Source organism: Hemicordylus capensis, chromosome 15 (genome assembly GCF_027244095.1).
Source record: "Hemicordylus capensis ecotype Gifberg chromosome 15, rHemCap1.1.pri, whole genome shotgun sequence".
NCBI classification, from domain to species: domain Eukaryota; kingdom Metazoa; phylum Chordata; class Lepidosauria; order Squamata; family Cordylidae; genus Hemicordylus; species Hemicordylus capensis.
This window is the reverse complement of record NC_069671.1, coordinates 17,458,178-17,476,581: the sequence shown is the minus strand read 5'-3', so window position 1 is coordinate 17,476,581 and position 18,404 is coordinate 17,458,178. Positions and strand designations below refer to the sequence as shown.

General features: G+C 52.1%; 2 protein-coding genes across 6 annotated transcripts in view; one reads left to right on the top strand and one right to left on the bottom strand.

Annotated features, from left to right (window-relative positions):
* Positions 1–555: 555 nt before the first annotated feature.
* On the bottom strand, positions 556–10,300 carry SPRING1 (SREBF pathway regulator in golgi 1). Of its 2 annotated transcripts, XR_008312488.1 has the most exons (6): positions 10,173–10,300; positions 9,179–9,335; positions 8,434–8,585; positions 7,784–7,897; positions 6,696–7,187; positions 556–1,035 (listed from the first exon to the last, which is right to left on the bottom strand). XR_008312488.1 is itself a non-coding variant. In XM_053279841.1 (5 exons), exons 1-5 carry the CDS (start codon positions 10,281–10,283, stop codon positions 7,104–7,106), a joined length of 618 nt encoding a protein of 205 aa, XP_053135816.1. In that variant the 5' UTR covers positions 10,284–10,300; the 3' UTR covers positions 6,672–7,103. The 2 variants fall into 2 exon arrangements, 1 of the variants encoding a protein (XP_053135816.1); XM_053279841.1 differs by lacking the exon at positions 556–1,035 and having other exon boundaries at positions 6,672–7,187.
* RNFT2 (ring finger protein, transmembrane 2) overlaps positions 10,261–18,404 on the top strand; it is a 25,382-nt gene continuing 17,238 nt past the window's right edge. For 2 of the 4 annotated variants that reach the window (XM_053279836.1, XM_053279833.1), the window contains exons 1-5: positions 10,817–10,931; positions 12,041–12,508; positions 14,432–14,910; positions 16,112–16,188; positions 16,934–17,034. In XM_053279836.1, the coding sequence (XP_053135811.1) occupies positions 12,426–12,508; positions 14,432–14,910; positions 16,112–16,188; positions 16,934–17,034 (740 nt within the window). In that variant the 5' untranslated portion in view covers positions 10,817–10,931; positions 12,041–12,425. Of the gene's footprint in view, positions 10,375–10,816; positions 10,932–10,953; positions 11,100–12,040; positions 12,509–14,431; positions 14,911–16,111; positions 16,189–16,933; positions 17,035–18,404 lie in introns of those variants that run through there. The other 2 variants (XM_053279834.1, XM_053279835.1) reach the window with 2 other exon arrangements.

The window sequence follows — 18,404 nt, the reverse complement described above, 5'->3', positions numbered from 1 at the left end:
TCTGAACTATGGCCCCAACCCCAAAGAGGGGAATATCTCACAACACTTGTATGTAGCCTTCCATACAAATGCAAACCAAGGCAGGCCCTGCTTAGCAAAGGGGACAATGCATGCTCGCTACCACAAGGCCAGCCACCTAATGGTGCAGTGGGGAAATGACCTGACTATGAAGCCAAAGGTTGCCAGTTCGAATCCCTGCTGGTGTGTTCCCCAGACTGTGGGAGACACCTCTATCGGGCAGCAGCGATATAGGAAGATGCTGAAAGGCATCATCTCACACTGTGAGGGAGGAGGCAATGGTCAGCCCCTCCTGTATTCTACCAAAGACAACCTCTTCCAAGGCCTTCCTGTATTCGACCAAAGACAACCACAGGGCTCTGTGGCCGCCACGAGTCGACACCGAATCGACGGCACACTTTACCTGACCACAAGACCAGAGTCGTAGCCCAATGCCTGGCAACTCGGAGTCAAGAATCCCTGCGGTAGGGCCTTGGCTGATGTGATATTTCATTAGCACGTCTCCTCTCAGACCTCCTCTCAGATGTTCTCTCAAACCACATTTAGCTGCTTTATTCAGATCCGCCCAGCGGCCGGGCATAGCTACATGCAGCTCCGTCCGACGATGAAGTACCCGAATGGATCCACTCCACCTTGTCCCCCTGGCTTACGGGCCTACGTAGGTGGTGAGATGCTGTCAGTTCCGCAAGACAAATGATCTCAGCCCAACACGAGATCATCTTTGCCGCGATGCAGTGAAAGCACCTGCGCCTCTCGGTTTGCGGGGACCGCACAGATTAAAAGTGAGCGACAGGCCTGTCTGCCTCATCATGGCAATTAACCACGGTCAGCACTGGTTGCTCCTGGGTAGCTGTAAGCAGACCAGCCTGCATCTTTTCCTCCCGCTGATAGAGGATGATTAGCAGTCAGGTGGGGGGTGAGGGTGTTTGCACAGCGCATTAATGAAATCACTTCTGCCAGCTAAGTGGCGGCATTTTGATTGATGGCGGTGCTCACTCAACCGGGCTCTGGCATTCCCTGGGCACAAAGAGAACAAAGCCGAGTTTAAAAATGCACTTTACCAATCACAATTATTAACGTTAGAAAATTATTTAAAATCTGCACTTCCTTTCGTATTCTTTTGATAACAATTTTGTAATTTGGTGTTGCATCAATGTGATATTTTCTAATGGTTGGGGGTTTTTTTAATGCACTTTTAAGAGGAGGCTTTAAAAAAGGATAGAAGAGAAAAACACAGCCAGAAATCCAGATATAAACACAAGCATCCTAGTATGGAAAGGATTATTTTTCCCCAAATGAAGTGTCTTACAGACGTGGGTGATTGAAAAATGAGTGTCTCCTCTAAATGACAAAGATTTTATTATGTACTGACATCTGGCACTTCTCATTAAATAAAAAAGGGCTTTTTTAATTTAATTAATCTTATAACAGACTATGTTTATGCAGTACTTCTCCCGCATGGCATGAGCCCCGAGTGAATTTAAATTATAGACAAGATAAAAGGATACAGGCAACATCCCGACAAAGTTAGTCATGGCAAAGTACCACTGAAATTAGCAAGACCTCAGTCAGTCATGACTAACGTCACCGGTGGACATCCCAATCAAATTAATCAATAGTGCTACACAGGTCACCCTGAGTTACTTCTGACTTAGGAGTAAAAGTTACTGGTTTTGTCATTAGATATACTAGAGAAATGGTTTTGAAAGTGCCTGAAAGACCAGAGCTGGTCTTGTGGCAGCAAGCATGACTTGTCCCCCTAGCTAAGCAGGGTCTGTCCTGGTTGCTTATGAATGGGAGACTTGATGTGTGAGCACTGGAAGAGATTCCCCTTAGGGGATGGAGCCGCTTTGGGAAGAGCAGAAAGTTTCAAGTTCCCTCCCTGGCTTCTCCAAGGTGTTTTATTTAATTTATTCATTTATATACCACCTTGTATAAAAATCTCTAGATAGAGATGAGATTCCTGCCTGCGACCTTGGAGAAGCCACTGCCGGCCTGTGTTGACAATACTGAGCTAGCTAGACCAATGGTCTCACTCAGTATATGGCAGCTTCCTATGTTCAGGAGGTGAAAATCAACTGCAGAAACATGGAAGAACCCAGAGGACTGGGGTAGGCAAGGAAATGGAGGCCCACTTACTCCCATTTCTCATGAAAGACTCCCCCCTCCCCAAAGGGATGCAATGAACCAATTTATTTATTTTTACATGTATATCTTGCTCTTGCTCCAAGGAGCCCCGTGTGATGTGGGTGGTTAGGCTCATCCCCACAACAACTCTGTGAGGTAGGTTAGGTCGAGAGAGAAGCCCAGAGCAATCCAGTGAGTTTCATGGCCGCACGGGGATTTGAACTCAGATCCACCCAGCCCACTGAAGGTGCCTTCGTATCAATACTTGTCCGGAATCTGTGGATTCATGAGTCAGTCCGTCCTAAACCCAGCTGCTTGTTGGACAAACCCACTGAACAGTAGGAGTTGCTAGGAGTCTGTTCTTTAGGATCTGGGTGTTAACGTGAAATACAGAGGAAGAGAGTTATCAGCTTCTTTGGGGAGGGGGGGATGCTAATAGGCAAGCCAGAATTTACCTCCTTAACATAATTTTTGTCCTCCCGGTCCTGCTTTTTGTTCGGAGTCCTTTGCTCCCCATCCCTTTCCGTGAAGGAGCTTCTCTGCAAGCCCTCTGGATTGCAGAGAGTAATATCTCCCACTCAAAAGCAACCCAAGCCTGGCGAAATGGACGAACCCTTGAGTGACAGTTCCCCATAAGCCCTTAAAGAGCTGACTTTTTCTTTGAATGCCACCACCGGGGAGAGAGTTGCAGCAACTGGCCGCTAGAGGGCAGCAGAAGAGGGGAGAAAGGCTTGAAAGGAAAACTCAGTTTTCCTGAGTAAGATCAATGGAGGTGGAAAAAATGCCTGGTCTCTCTTCTGCTACAACTTGTCGACTAGAAGCACCAAGGGAGAAAGGAGACACCAATTTTGGCAAGCAGCCACTGTCCAGCTCCTAAAACTTGGGGTTATCTCCTAGATCCCAACGAAATTTGTCAAGGCCCATTCTAACGTACTGCCTCGGAATTATGCAGCTCTCTCACCTATGCTATCATGATTGATAAGCCTCTTCTGCTACATGAGTTTGTCTAATCACTTTTTAAAAAAACAACAACCCATTTTAGCCAGTGGCAGTACGTTCCACAGGCTAACAATGCACGCAGTGAAGAAATGCATTCTTCAGTTTTTTGGGCACCTCCTGCCAATCGATTTAATTAGATCCCACCCCCTAAATTATGAGAAAAAAAGTTCTGTTTCTTCACCATGGATCACACATCTTCATCGTGCACACAGAGCTTTGTAGAAACGTGGCTATATGCACTGTTGAGATGCACATGGCGCCGTGCTCGTTTGCGGGGTCTGCATGCCCATAGGGAAACCACTCGCTTCTGATCAGGCTTCACAGATGTAGGGCCCCAGGAACCCTCTTCTTTGCCACACCTGTTCAGCAGGCTCCCCACCGAAGATCATGCCAAGAAACTGAGATCTTTGCAGCAGGAGACTGATTTCTCACTCAGTCCACGTGAGAACCGAGTCTGATTTCTCACTCAGCTGCCCAGAGACGTAAGTTCACATCAGCACTGTCCATGCTTCATCGGGTGGCTTCCCCAGTCAATGGATGGGTGTTTGTGTGTGTATGGAAAGATGGAAGATCCAGCTTGTTTCATGGGTTGGGCATGCAATCAGCTACTCCCATTTCCCAGAGAGAATGGTCTGCAGGCTTGTCCCATGAAAGTTCATTTGGGGGGTACTTTGGAAGTGGTCGCTACTCTGTAAGGAGAATCCCTACTCCCCAAACTGAATAAAGTTGCCCATTAGGAGGAAACTTTTATAGACTTTGAGCACAATTTAGCTTAAAACCAAGCTAACTTGTTTTTAAAACAAGGCAGGAACAAACGGCAGAGAATGAAACTAGAGATCGAGATTCCGCAAGGCTATTCACACACCCGGAGGCAGGGCGGGTGGTGGGTTGGGGGGAGGCTAACCTGACGTGACCTTCTCCCCCCAGTCGCCTGGCCACCTCCTGGCCACACGGCTTGGTCACGCACTTCAGTGGCTCTCTGCAGGCTGGGACCATTCTCCCCTCCGGGAATCCCCAATCCAGCGGGCAATCACGCGATCCCAGCTGGCACCCTTAACCCTGGCTAAAGGCTGGGTCAAAAGTGGGGGAGTTAGGCCTAACCCTGGCTGGGCTGTCAGGCTGCTCGCGAGAACAGCCTTAGTGTGCTGTGGGTTAAAGTGTTGGACCACGACCGGGAAGCCCTGAGTTCAAATCCCCATTCAGCCATCTCAGTGGGAGACTCCGGGCCAGTTGCATAACCACGTACGTAGCTCTTTGGGAGGAATAGTGGGATATCAATGGTTTTTTTTTTAAAAAAAACCCCAACAATTAGCACAGACCTGCACAACTGCAGACTACGACTCCCATCATCCTGAAGTTGTGCAGCCCTGGGTTAGCAGAAGGGATAGGAGAGGGGGGGTCTTAAACTTAGGCCCTCGGCTGCTGTTGGGCTGCAACTCTCATCATCCCCCAACCGCAAAGACCTCTGGTTACCATGACCGGGGATGATGGGAGTTGTAGTCCAGCAACATCTTTGGGCACCGAGGCAGGGGATGATGGGAGCTGTAGTCCAGCAACAGCTGGGGGCCAACTTTGTGAATACTGGTGTTAACCAAATTTCCCCAACAAAGGGATCTGTTGATCACAATCACATTCTGGGACCCGTGTCACTGATTGGGACCCCCAACCCTGAAAAAGCCTTGTTCAGAAGAACACTGCCCCACCACCATCAAGTGAAAGAGAAGAGGGTCACTTAATAAAGAGATCCCCCCCAACCATTACACAAGACAACCAATTGCAGTTTGTGAAGGAGTGTATTTTGACTTCTGCTGTGTACTTGCATATCCTGGAGAGCAATGCTTCTGCCTGCTTACGCCAGAATCCAGCCCGAGGCATTGGGAGTTTGCCTCCTGGAGGTGGATGGGCTAGTTGGCACTGCCTCGGCATCGAACTGCGGAGACCCCTCTGCCAGACCTCCTGGGATAGGCACAGAGGAAGCTGCCTCTTACTGAGTCAGACCCTTGGCCCATCGAGCTCAGTATTGTCTACACTGACTGGCAGCACCTCTTTCCCAGCCCTACCAGGAGACGCTGCCAGGATTAAACCTGGGACCTTCTGCATGCAAGCAAGCAGGTGCTCTTCCTCAGAGTACCCCCTAGCTTCCCCTCCAAATCCAAATCAGGGCAGGCCCTGCTTAGCAAAGGGGCAAATTCATGCTTGCTACCACAAGACCAGCAGAACACACAAGAGTCTTTTCGGGCACACAGGCAGGGGAGAGAAGCCGGCCATTTGCACAGGGATATGGCGATGGGAAGACGCTGGGAAAGCACTCTTCCCCAGCTCAGGAAGGGATCCCTGCGGTTTCTTAAAGGTAAAGTGTGACATCTCGTCGATTCCGACTCCTGGCGCCCACAGAGCCCTGTGGTTGTCTCGGGTGGAATACAGGAGGGGTTTCCCATTGCCATCTCCCGCGCACTATGAGACGATGCCTTTCAGCATCTCCCAATATCACTGCTGCCCGATACGGGAAACATACCAGTGGGGATTCGAACCGGCAACCTTCTGCTCGTTAGTCAAGCATTCCCCTGCTGCGCCACTGAAGGTTACCCTTCTCCAAAATGGCAATGGAAATGAGCACTCTAGGGAGGAGATCTGTGTGGGGCCAGGTGTCCTGCTTGCCGGAGGGCCAGGGGTATTTGCCCCCGGGAAGGGTGCCTACGCCACTGATATGTCAGAGCTAACGGCCTCCTTAAACTTGTGTCTCCTTCGGCCCCAAGAGGAAAGCCTTCTGCGGACAGAGATTTCATCAGCTCGCCTGATCAGGCTGTCAGGGGTCCAATCAAAAGTTTCGCTGAAGACGCAGAGGCATCGCTCACCTGCCAACACCTGGGACAGCAATGCATCTTGGGTCATCCGCTGCCTCCCCCACCAGGCTGGCGTCACACAGATGTGCTGGAGTTCAAGCAGCGAGCAAATGCTTTCTACCTACTGGATCCCTTGATGGGCTAGATCGTTTAGGGTCTCTTCCAGGTCCAAGCCCCCACAATCCTAAGCATTATACCTCACTTTCCCCCACCGGCAGTGTTACCTCTGCTTCATTTTGGGAGCCATAGTCTCCATAATGGGGGGGGAGGGAGACACCTGTTGGCATGCAGCCTGCGATTCTATCAGAGGATTTAATGCAGGAAGCCCACTGGCAAGTCAAGATGAATCAATGGGCTAGGAAACATTACCTAAGAAACGGCCTCATATAGAGACACACCCCTGATTCCACCTAGCTCAGGCTTGGAAACCTTGGCCCTCTGGCTGCGGTTGAACTACACCTCCCATCACCCCCAGACACAGCAGCCAGCGATGATGGGAACTGCAGTCCAACAGCTGGCAGGCCAGAGTTATGCAGAACAGATGTTCTTCCACGGATCTATCCCCGTCCTTTGCCCCTGTCTGCTCTACCAAGTAGGCGCCTCGGCTGTATCCCAGCACGGCCCCCCCTGCCGCTAGCTCCACGGATCGCCCATACTCCTGCGCCAAGACAACCCTCCACGGGATCCCAATAAATAATTCATATTTACAGAAAGAGTTTGCAGCAAAAGGTACAGAGCCAGGGAGCCAGGCATGATTCTCCGGGGGGGCAGCAATCCATCTTCACTGCGGTGGTTGTCAGTCCAAATGGTCCACAAGCTATGGAGAGACTCACTTAATGTCTACGTGCATGTTTTGAATACAGGACCTGGCCGATCAGGCCTACGCACCCAAACACTGGCTCCAGGGCCCGGAGGATCGCCATCACTTTTACCCCGCTTTGCAGGGAGAAGGAAAGGCATTTTATTTCTGCAAGGGCTTGCCTTTCTGGGCATCTTTGGAGTAGATCTGCGGTAGAAGTTCCCTAAGCCATCCACGCACACCACCCTGATTTCGCTCCTTCCCCGACAGCATCTCCACTTCATTTCTCTCGCGTCGCCTCCAGCTTCTTGCTGCTTTCACACCGGCAGGAGCTCTGGGGGGAATTCCCCGTAGCAGTATTTTGCAATGGGGTCCCGGTAGGTGTTTTCATGTTGCACGCTCTGCACGGAGGAGGGAGAGAGAAAGAAGACCGCTCAAGAAATGCCAGACGTTCCCAGAAAACACATCGCCTCTCACTGCTCAGCTCGCAAAGACCAAGTGCGGCAGACCCGAGAAGCCAGAGGCCTGATTCACACAATCATTCAAACGGAGGTTTAATGCCGGTTTCCAACATTAGCGTGATTGTGTTAACCAACGTGCCAAGGTGTTTATGGTCCAAGATGAATGTGAGATTGCCACCTTGGCTGGATAGCTATTGTTTAAGAATTTGTAGCCCTCCCGTACAATAAGAATTTAAGAATTTGTAGCCCCTCCCGTACAATACTTCTCAGAGTTGCCCACAACAGTAAAACAATAGAAGTAATAGAAAATGTAACATAATAAAACCAATTAAACACAATGTAGAAATGTTGGAAAGCTTTTAAAAAACACAAACACGACTAGAAATGTTACCCATGTGGTCAGGCCCGCCGGGAGGCCAGCGAGGGCCCGTATTCACAGGTCGTGGCAGCCCCAAGATGATGCCCAGGGTTCAACAGGGGTGGGCCTGCCTCACGGACGACCAGGCGCCACCGCTCAACCGACGGCCCCCTCTTACCTGCGAGGAGGTCCTGCACTTGGCCAGGCACAGCTCAAAGTGATCTTCCACGGCCATGAAGAGGTTCCGGAAAGAAACTCCTGCTCGGTTCAGAAAACGTTCCAGGAGCCGTTGCTGGAAGAAACAGGGGAGAGTAGGGTGTCGCGCAGCCTGTGTGTCACGCATTTCTCTCCAAGGCAGACATGATTCCGAGAAGTCCACTGAAATCCCCGTTTCATATGTGTGCAAACTGCCCGAGGGAGGGCGGTTTCAAAAACAGCCCGGGCTGCAACCTCTTCAAAGGGGGAGTTGGGAATTTAAAGTGCTATCCTTCTGATGCCGGTTTTCTGTTAGTGGATTTAGCTTCTCCGCTGCTGGCCCTGAGCTCTGGGACGCGCTCCCTGCTGAAATTAAGAGCCTCCCATTCTCTGACAACTTTTAAAAAGTCTTCAAAGAGGCACCTATTCACCCAGGCTTTTAATTAAAGATTGCTTGAAACAGTTTTAACATCATTTTAAAATGCTGCTTTAAAATTTAAATTGTTAGGAGGTTGATACAGTTACGGGACCACAAGATCCGTGGTCACTTTTTGCTCCCGCAGACTAAATGGCTGTGCCATTTACTAATCTGCAGTGCTATTTTGTTTTTCATCGATGCCGAGTCCTCCTTACCTTGTTGGGCTGTAAGCAGCAGGAGACGCAGGCCTCGTAGATGCTGCAACATCCGTTTCCCAAACAGCTCTCACAGCTGTACAGCTTTGCGCTGGGCGCGTCCACGTCACAACAGCCATTCACCAGCAAGTCCTTCCTTTCACAGATGTAACCTGCAACACACACACACACACCCAGAGGCTCAATGGAAGGGGGTGGGACTGACGACTGGGAAATCGTTCAGGTTCTCAGGACAGTAGGACGCGGGGCCACTCCTAATGAGGCCCCGCTATGCAATTTATGTATCGTATTTCTGTGCCGCCCCATATAAAATCCTCTGGGCGGTTTGCAATTAAAACCCAGCAGCAATTAAAACCTGAAGTCACACAAAAGAAATTAAAATGATCCATACAACTTTACTACTTCAGATATTTATATACCGCTTTCCAACACAAGTTCCCAAAGTGGTTTACACAGGTATAGATTAATAAATAAAGATGGCTCCCTGTCCCCAAAGGGCTCACAATCTGAAAAAGAAACATATGATGGACACCACCAACAGCCACTGGAGGGATGCTGTGCTGGGGATGTTAGGCTGAGAGAGAAGCGACTGGCCCAGAGTCACCCAGCTAGTCTCATGGCTGAAGGGGGATTTGAACTCGGGTCTCCCCAGTCCAGCACTCTAACCACTACACCATGCTGCCATCTCACGCACGGTGGGATGGCTCGTGCCGCCTCTCGAAGCCGCCTCGGCCAAGAGCCTCACCCAGCTCATCTGTGATCAACAGCTTCCCCTGGACCGAATTCCGGCACTGGTTACTCGGCCGGCTGCCGTTCGCGGCGTTGAACTGCACTTTCCACGCAATGGGGTGGTCTTCGTCGGGCGCTTTGGGGACGTTCCGATCCTGCACTGCTCTCTCTTCCTGAAACGAAACAGAGCTGTGTGGGAGAGAAGCACATCCCTGATGAAGATTTTATATACCGCTTTTCAACAAAAGTTCCCAAAGCGGTTTACATAGATATAAATAAATAAATGAAATCGGCTGCCTGTCCCCCAAAGGGCTCACAGTCTCAAAAAAAGAAACATAAGAGAGCAACAAAGGGGAGACCGAGAAGGCTCTTTGCATTTCATTTTTTTCCTAGCAGGTGGTGGTGCGTCCTTGGGGGGGGGGGGAAGGGTCATCACAGCGCAGTGGGAGAGCATCTGCTTTTCAACAAAAGTTCCCAAAGCGGGTTTACACAGAGAAAACAATAAAGTAATAAGATGGGCCCCTGTGCCCAAAGGACTAACAGTTTACAAAGAAATATAAGGCAAACGCCAGCAATAGCCACTGGAGGGATGCTGTGCTGGGGTGGGATAGGTCTCAGGTTCAATCCCTGGCAGCATCTCCGGGTAGGGCTGAGAGAGGCTCCTGCCCGCACAACCGTGGAAAGCTGCTGCCGGTCAGTGCAGACAATTCTAAGCAAGATGGTCCAAGGGTCTGGATAAGGAGCAGAGCTCACTGGAAGAGCTTTTGCTTTGCATGCAGAAGGCCCCTTGAAAGCACCCGCCAGGTAGGGCTGGGAGAGACTCCTGCCTGAAACCTTGGAGAGCCGCTGCCAGTCAGGGTTGGCAATCGCGCGTGAGGCAGACTAAGGGCCGGACTCGGTAGAAGGCAGCTGGCTCCCCGCCGGGTCTCTAGAACCCCGCAGGTCAGCTGCCCGCAGGTCAAACAGGCCAGGCCAAGAGGAAGCGAAGCGGGGCGGCGGAGTCCACTGACCTGCTTGAAGGTGCTGCTGAGGAAATAGATGAGCGAGAGCCCGAAGACGACCCCCAGCACCCAGCGCTTGCGCAGCAGCCTCCGCCACACCAGGGCCAGCAGCTGCACCATGGAGGCCGGATCCGGCACCTGCCGCCGCCGCCGCCGCTACTGAGCGGGCCGCCTGGAGGCCCGGACTCGCTATCCCATGAGGGAGCCTGAGGTGGAGCTGGTGGGGGGAGACCGCGGGGGCCCCCCACCCCATGCCAGGCTGGCCTCCGGGGGCGGTCAGGGGGGAGAAGGCGGGCGGGGCATGGCAGGCGGGGGGCTCACTTCGGGTTCAGGAGGGACGCGCTCTCCCCCGCCCGGCGTCCACCCACCCCAGATCGATCCGGGGCGGGGGTGGTCAAGCCGGCCCGTAGCCCTGCTGCTGCTGCAAGCCCCTTTTGCAAGGCGCCGCCAGCTGGCCCTTGGCCGATCCGGATTAAAGGCGGGGGAGCCCGTCCGGATTACAGGGGGAAAAACCCTTTCCCTTCTTCGCGCGATGGCGAGTTTGTATCGAAGGCTCCCCCGCCAAGCGGCGAGGCGAGGCGCGGACTGGAGGCTACTTTGTGTCCTCTGCTCTGGTCAGCGCAGCCCCCAGCGAGGTGGGGGGGAGGGCGGAGTCGGAAGTCACGTGCCCGCCCGGGCCGGAGGGGGAGGGGACGAGGCGGCGCGCGGGGAGGGGCAGGAGCCCGATCCGCCCCGAGGCGCTGCGCGGCGGTTGCGCGCGGGGAGCAGGTAATGCCCGCCGTCGGGCCTGGAGAGGGATGCGCGCGCGTGTTGGCCGAGGGGGGTCCCTCTCCTTGCGCACTGAAGCCGGGGGCCCCTGGTCAGCGGAGGGGGAGCTGGCCCGGCCCGCCCTGTCCAGCTGTGGCTCCCTCTGCTGCTGCTGCGCTGCCCAGCCTAGTAACTGGACCCCCCCAGGCACGGCGGGGGGGGGTGTCCCCACAGGATCGGAGGGAGACCTTCCGATGTTAGGCTCTGCCCTGAAGCTGGACAGTCCAGATCCTCCTTCAACATAGGAAGCTGCCGTATACAGAATCAGACCTTTGGGCCATCGAGCTCAGGAGTGTCTACTACCCAGACTGGCAGCGGCTTCTCCAAGGTTGCAGAGGCAGGAGTCTCTCTCAGCCCTATTTGGAGATGCTGCCAGGGAGGGGACTTGGACTCTTCTGCATGCAAGCAGGCAGGTGCTCTTTTCCCCCAGAGCGGCCCCATCCCCTAAGGGGAATATCTCACGGTGCTCACACATGTAGTCTCCCATTCAAATGCAAACCAGGGCAGAGCCTGCTTAGCAAAGGGGGCCATTCTTCTCCTCCCATGCCCATGCTACTCACTGGGTGACACTAGGCCAGCCCCTTCTTCTTCTGCCTAACCTACATCACAGGGTTGTCGCGAGAATCAACATAAGCATGGAGGTTCCCCAGACCGGAGGCTTTACTGCCAGTTTGGCTGGCTTTACTGAGAGTTGCCCAAAAAAACCAATGCAGAAAGTGGATTTTTTAAATTCCAGATAATAAATCAAGCTACACTCTTAACATGCAATGAAAAACCCACATTCTGTGTGAATTGCTCCCTGATAGCACACAGGGACTTCGGGGTCAATTTGGCTGATACGTGGGAAACGTTCAGCGCTCTGGGCCCCACAGAGGAAGAGCAGGATATACATTTTAAATACATAAAATCTGACCTTGGTGCATTTGGGCAGGTTTGAAATACCCCTAACGTCTATGATCAGAGACATATTGTATATGGAGAAGCTTTGTTTGGTTTTTCTTGATTTGTTCCTGTTTTTCTGATCATCTCCCCCTTCTCTTTCTGGCATCGTCCTGGTACTGGCCATGCAGCTCTCTTGAAGACACGTGGTTGAATCTCCAATCTAAAGCCATCATTCCTCCATTGCTTATCATCAAGGCCCACTGTGGACATTCTCCGTCCTGCACCCTGAACTCCACAGGACCATCAACTTCAACCTGGGAACTCCACAAAGTGACGGTCAGAAGCTTTCCTTCCCATCCCGGCGACCCCTTTCCGCTAGACACACCCAACGTGTCAGTGGTGTGACTCGGAAGAGTTGGTTTTCACCCGCTGAGTTGGCCTCCGAGACTTTGGCCCGTCTTCCAAGCAGACTTTTTGACGCCATGTCCCGGAGTGATTGGCCATCCCTGCTGCCGTACCCCCTCAGCCCTCGCCTCTAGTCTCCCTCCGGGCACAGTTGAACCGGTCACATTAATGTTGAGTGTCTTGTGCTTTAAAGTGTTAAGGAAGATGCAGAGACGGCACAGCAGCATCACGGACAGCCTGCTTCCGGAAAGGTGAGTCGTCTTCTTGACATGGTCACAGGTCATCCCTGGCCAACTCTGGTTTTACCAACCCGCGGTTCTGGGTATATGCGAATAGGAACTTGTGACAGGTCTTGCCAACGGTGACCCGGGTATCTGTGGCTGGCGAGATCTTTTAGCGATTGGTGGGGGGCGGTTTCAGTGATTTGGGGCATTCAGAGGTTTGAGTTCTTCATTTCTCTTGTTCACCTTGCCGTCCCTTGCCAATATAAAATGCCTTTGAATGATTTTGGCGGGGTTAAAAAAGTTTCCGGAGGTTCGATCTGCTCATTCTTCTTGGTGACTCTTAGCGATATTACAGGATTTTCTTGTGATTTTTAGCACTTTGGGGACAGGGGGCCATTTTGCTTGCTTGTTTATAACTTTGTAAACCACTTGGGGAAACATTGGTCGAAAAGCGGTGTATAAAATATTCATAGTAGTAGTAGTGCCTAATGGCGCAGCGGGGAAATGACTTGATTAGCAAGCCAGAGGTTGCTGGTTCGAATCCCCACTGGTGTGTTTCCCAGAAAGGGGAATACAGGAAGATGCTGAAAGGCATCCTCTCATACTGCACGGGAGGAGGCCATGGTCAACCCCTCCTGTATTCTACCAAGAACCACGAGTCGATACTGACTCGACAGCACACTTACCTTTAGGAGTAGGCCACAACACTGGGAGCGTTGCCCTGGAAAGGCTCAAAGCCCTGGACTCTGCTGTTGGCCTCCGCTGGATCCTTTGCGTGTTCCGTACGTGCTTCACGTGTTCCCAGGGACGACGGTGGATCTGCGGCTGTTGTGGTTTTGCTCCTGGGTCCCGGGAGACTCTATTAGAAGCCTCATCCCATCAATTTGGGAGCACAGAGCCACATGCCAACGATCTGGTTGCCTCTGGGCCCTCTTTGTATGCGTGTGAGCTTGGTCTTGGGGGAGTCGTTATAACAACCTCTGTGGAGAGCCGTCGTGTCGAGGAGCAGGGCCCAGTTTGGTTTTGTGCTGGAGAAAGAGGCCCGGTGAGGATGGGGCTCAACTCTGCAGGGAAGGAACGAATCCCCTCTCCGAAGGCACGCACGCCAGGGCTAAACTTGGAGACCTCTGGGGCTTAAGAGCAGGAGCAATGGCTCATCGTGGCTTCAGGCTGTGGCTGGCATTTAGAAAACAATCTCCCCCTTTGCCCTATAGCACAGGGGTCTGGATAGGGCCAGTTGCTCTCCCCCTGATCTAACGATAAGAGAATCGCCACGTTCCAAGGTGCCTCTCGGCAGGCCCGGATTTTGCTTCAGCTGCACACTGGTGGCCTTGAATACGAATATGATGGATGTTGATTTCTGCTTCTTTTCAACCCACATTCCCAAAGCGGTTTACATAGATAGAAATAAGTAAGTAAATAGATAAAAATGGCTCCCTGTCCCTAAAGGGTTCGCAGTCTAAAAGAGGAACATAAGATAGATGCCAGCAACAGTTGCTGGAAGGATTTATTTTTCTCTTTTTCTCTTTTTCCTTTTTCTCTTTTCCCTTTTCCCTTTCTCTTCCTCCCTCTCTGCCTTTCTGCCTTTCTTTCTTTTTTTCTTCCTGATAAGGGTTCCAGAACAGGGTACATGGTTATGTTTATCCTCACAACAACCCTGTGAGGTAGGTTAGGCTGGCAGATACGCAACTGGCCCAGAGTCACCCAGTGAGTTTCATGGCTGAATGGGGAGTTGAACTCGGGTCTCCCTGGTCCTAGTCCAACACTCTCACCACCACACCCCATTGGAAGGATGCTGTGCTGGGGACGGAGAGGGCCAGCTGCTCTCCCCCTGCTCAATGAAGAGAATGAAGAGAATCGCCACTTTTAAAAGCTGCCTCTGTGCTCTGTTAGCAGGGTGAGATGCTTCTAGTTCTGACTCCCAATTTTGTTTTTTTTTACGTGCTCTAGGAGCCGGAGCCAGACCATCACGTCCGAGACGAGCGTGGACGAAGGCGGCGTGTTTGAAGGCCTCAAGACCGAAGCGCCCTCTCCTCAGCAGCTCTTCTCCGGGTTGGGGGTGATCCCGTCGGGCACCATCACGGCCACCCCTTTCCAGTCGAGTTTGGTGCTGGGGTCCTCCGCAGGGGGCGGGGAGGTCTTCATCCAGATGCCCGCCCCACGGGAGGAAGGGGGCGGCCACGCAGAAGGCGGGCCCTACCACCACCGGCCGCCACCCCACCACTACCACCATAGCCACCAGCGGGGGCCGTCCCTGCTGCACATGGCCGGCGGCGACCGCCACGGACATCCGGAGGAGGGCCCCGAGGACCAGCCCGGGACCCCGGCCCCGGCCCTTTCGGAGCTGAAGGCGGTCATCTCCTGGCTGCAGAAGGGGCTTCCCTTCATCCTGATCCTGCTGGCCAAAGTCTGTTTCCAGCACAAGCTTGGTAAGAAGCTGGACTGAAGAACGGCTTGGCTGCATCCGGTGGGACGTCGGAGGCAGCTTAAAAGGCGGCCTGACTCCGTCTAAAGCGGCTTCCTGTGGGTCCCACCCATCCTTTCAGAATCTGACACGGGCAGAGACGAGCTTCCACTCTTTCTCTGCCTGTCCGTCTCTCCGATTTCTGTCCTGCCAAATCATAGAGTCTCGAGGTGGTTCACCAAAAGCAGCCATCATAGCAAGCCATTAAAACGATGATGATAATTAAAACAACGAAAGCAGTTAAAGCAATTAGGAACCTAATCAGAAGCCTGATTAAACAGGTGTGTTTTCGGAGTCTTCCTGAAAGCTGCCAGAGCTGGTAAACCTCTTCCTTATAGAGCCCAAGGGCAACTGGAGAGGGCCGTATAGGCTAGTGGCACATGCAGATGGACCTCCCCTGGAGATCTTAATAAGTGGAGAGCCGGTCTGGTGGTTGCAAGCATGACTTGTCTCCCTAGCTAAGCAGGGTCTGCCCTGGTTGCATTTGAATGGGAGACCACATGCAAGCACTATAAGATATTCGATGGAGCCGCTCTGAAAAAAGAAGAAGGTTCCAAGTTCCCTCCCTGGCAGCATCTCCAAGATAGGGCTGAGAGAGATTCCTGCCTGCAACCTTGGAGAAGCCGCTGCCAGTCTGTGAAGACCAGGGATTCTCAACGTTGGGTCCCCAGATGTTACTGAACGTCAACTCCCATGATCCCCAACCAAATGCCATTGGGGCTGGGCATTATGGGAGTTGAAGTCCAATAACATCTGGGGACCCAACGTTGAGAATCCCTGGTGTAGACAATACTGAGCGAGATAGACCAATGGTCTGACGCAGTATATGGCAGCTTCCTATGTTGTGGTGGGGCTCCTGTGGAACAGCCCCACCATTCATGCATGTCTTGGTTTTATTTTAATTTTATTCATTTGTTTCTAATCTGGGCTGTGTCTAAATCCCAGATGAGGTCGCAAGGTTTCCCTGTTGCCCACGTTTGACCCAGGACTACTTGGAGATACCAGCGAACTGTGGCTCAGGTCACTGATGGGCCCATTTCACAGACCAAGGGAACTGAGACTGAGGGCTCAGAATATTGGTGCCCAAGTGTACATAACATGGCTTGAGGTATCCATGGGCTGTTGACTCGTACTTAACAGGTGCGTCTCTCTCTCTCTCCCCGCAGGAATTGCTCTGTGCATCGGTATGGCCAGCACATTCGCATATGCAAACTCAACCCTCCGAGAACAAGTCTCCTTGAAGGTGGGTGCAGGGGACATTATAAGACACATCAGTGGTCCCCTTGGCTAAGCAGGTCCACCCTGGTTTGCATTTGGATGAGCGAAGAGAGGAGAGCTGGTCTTGTGGGAGCAAGTAGGACTTGTCCCCTTAGCTAAGCTGGGTCCACCCTGGTTGCATATGAATGGGAGACCACATGTGAGCACTGTAAGATATTCCCCTTAAGGGATGGGGCTGCTGCTCTGGGAAGAGCATCTAGGTTCCAAGTTCCCTCCCTGGCAGCATCTCCAAGAGAGGGCTGAGAGAGACTCCTGCCTGCAACCTTGGAGAAGCTGCTGCCAGTCTGTGAAGGCAATACTGAGCTAGATAGACCTGGTCTGACTCAGTATATGGCAGCTTCCTATGTTCCTGTGACTACGCGTGAGCACAGAAAGCTGTAAATTATTCCCCTTTTGGGGTGTGGCTATATAGCTCAGTGGAAGAGCATCTTCTTGCATGCAGAAAATCCCAAATTCAGTCTCTAGGTAGGGCTGGGGAAGATCTCTGAGCCCGAAACTTGGGATAGCCGCTTCCAGTCAGGGTAGACGATACAGAGCTCGGTGGTCTGACTTGGTATAGGGCAACATCCTATGTAATTTAGCTTCCTGGTGATCTCGGGTTTATTTATTCATTTATTTATTTATTTATTTATTTATAAAAACCAAGCTTCTAGTCCTTAGGACTGAAATGGTAGAAGCCACCGAGGTCACGCGTTGGTCTCTCTTCTCAGGAAAAGAGGTCGGTGTTGGTGGTGTTCTGGATCTTGGCCTTCCTCACAGGGAACACCCTCTACCTGCTCTACACTTTCAGTTCCCAACAGCTGTACAACAGGTAAGCAAACATCCTGTATTGTTGGTGGGTATCGGAAGAACTGGAGAGGAGAGCTGGTCTTGTGGCAGCAAGCGTGACTGGTCCCCTTAGCTAAGCAGGGTCCGCCCTGGTTGCATATGAATGGGAGACTAGAAGTGTGAGCACTGCAAGAGATTCCCCTTAGGGGATGTGGCCACTCTGGGAAGAGCATCTAGGTTCCACGTTCCCTTCCTGGCAGCATCTCCAAGACAGGGCTGAAAGAGATTCCTGCCTGCAAGCTTGGAGAAGCCGCTGCCAGTCTGTGAAGACAGTACTGAGCTAGATAGATCTATGGTCTGACCCAGTATATGGCAGCTTCCTATGCTTCTAACTGTGCACTTCTAACACCCTCTTGAGTTGATGGGGGAAATACATTGGCAGTGTGTGTTCCAGATCCTCCGGAAAGTGGGGTGGAGAGGTACTGGGGTTTTTTTTGGGGGGGGGAGGTGATTGGTACCCTGGAGTATCCAGAAGATAGAGTTGGAAGGAGAAGGCCTGGGCGTGAGCTAGGAAGCCCAAATCAGCCAAGAAGGTCCTTGTCAATCAATCACTCCATCAACTTCATTACGGTCAAAGACCAGCATAGGTACTAGTACAGTAGAACAGATACTAGAGCCGTTTTGTTGCTGCAGCACAGATGGCACCTTTGCTCTTCCGACAGTCCTAGGGGCACATTGAATTGCGCGTAGCCATTGCAGTTGAGTTTAATAAAGCAAACACTAGATAAATTGATTGAAAATCGGGGGGTGGGGGGGAACAGGGCCTGCCGGTTAGGAAGGCAGCGTGTGAGCAGTACGGTCTGACCCCGAAGTATGAAATCATTCTCTTGTTTGAGCACATTGATTCTTTTAAGCCAGAGATTGCATCATTCTTGTCAATTAGAGATGGCGGCCGGGTGGGGGGAGAATGGCTTGGATATTTTGAATCTGTTCATGCGGTTCAGGCCTCGCATCCCACTTCCGTGGTCCATTGCTCCCAGCACTTGAGTTTCTCTGCCCCATCGACTTGGCTTAAGACCACTTTGCAAATAGTGGCAGAATTGCGTTGTGTTCCTGCCTCCAAATATCTATACGTTGGACCGGGGGAGACTCGAGTTCAAGTCCTCCTTCAGCCACGCAACTCACTGGGTCACTCTGTGCCAGTCACTGACCTTTCAGCCTAGCCCGCCTCACAGGGTGGTTGTTTGCTATTCACACTACACTGGGCTCCTTGGAAGAAGAGTGGGGAATGCATCCAAAAGGAAATAAATTGGTCACTTGCGCCTGATGTTTGCATTGGCTGACATCTTGTCCAAGGAAGTACCTGTGAAAGGACATGGCTCTCCTTTCTTTTAAAGGGAACTTTTGCAGAAT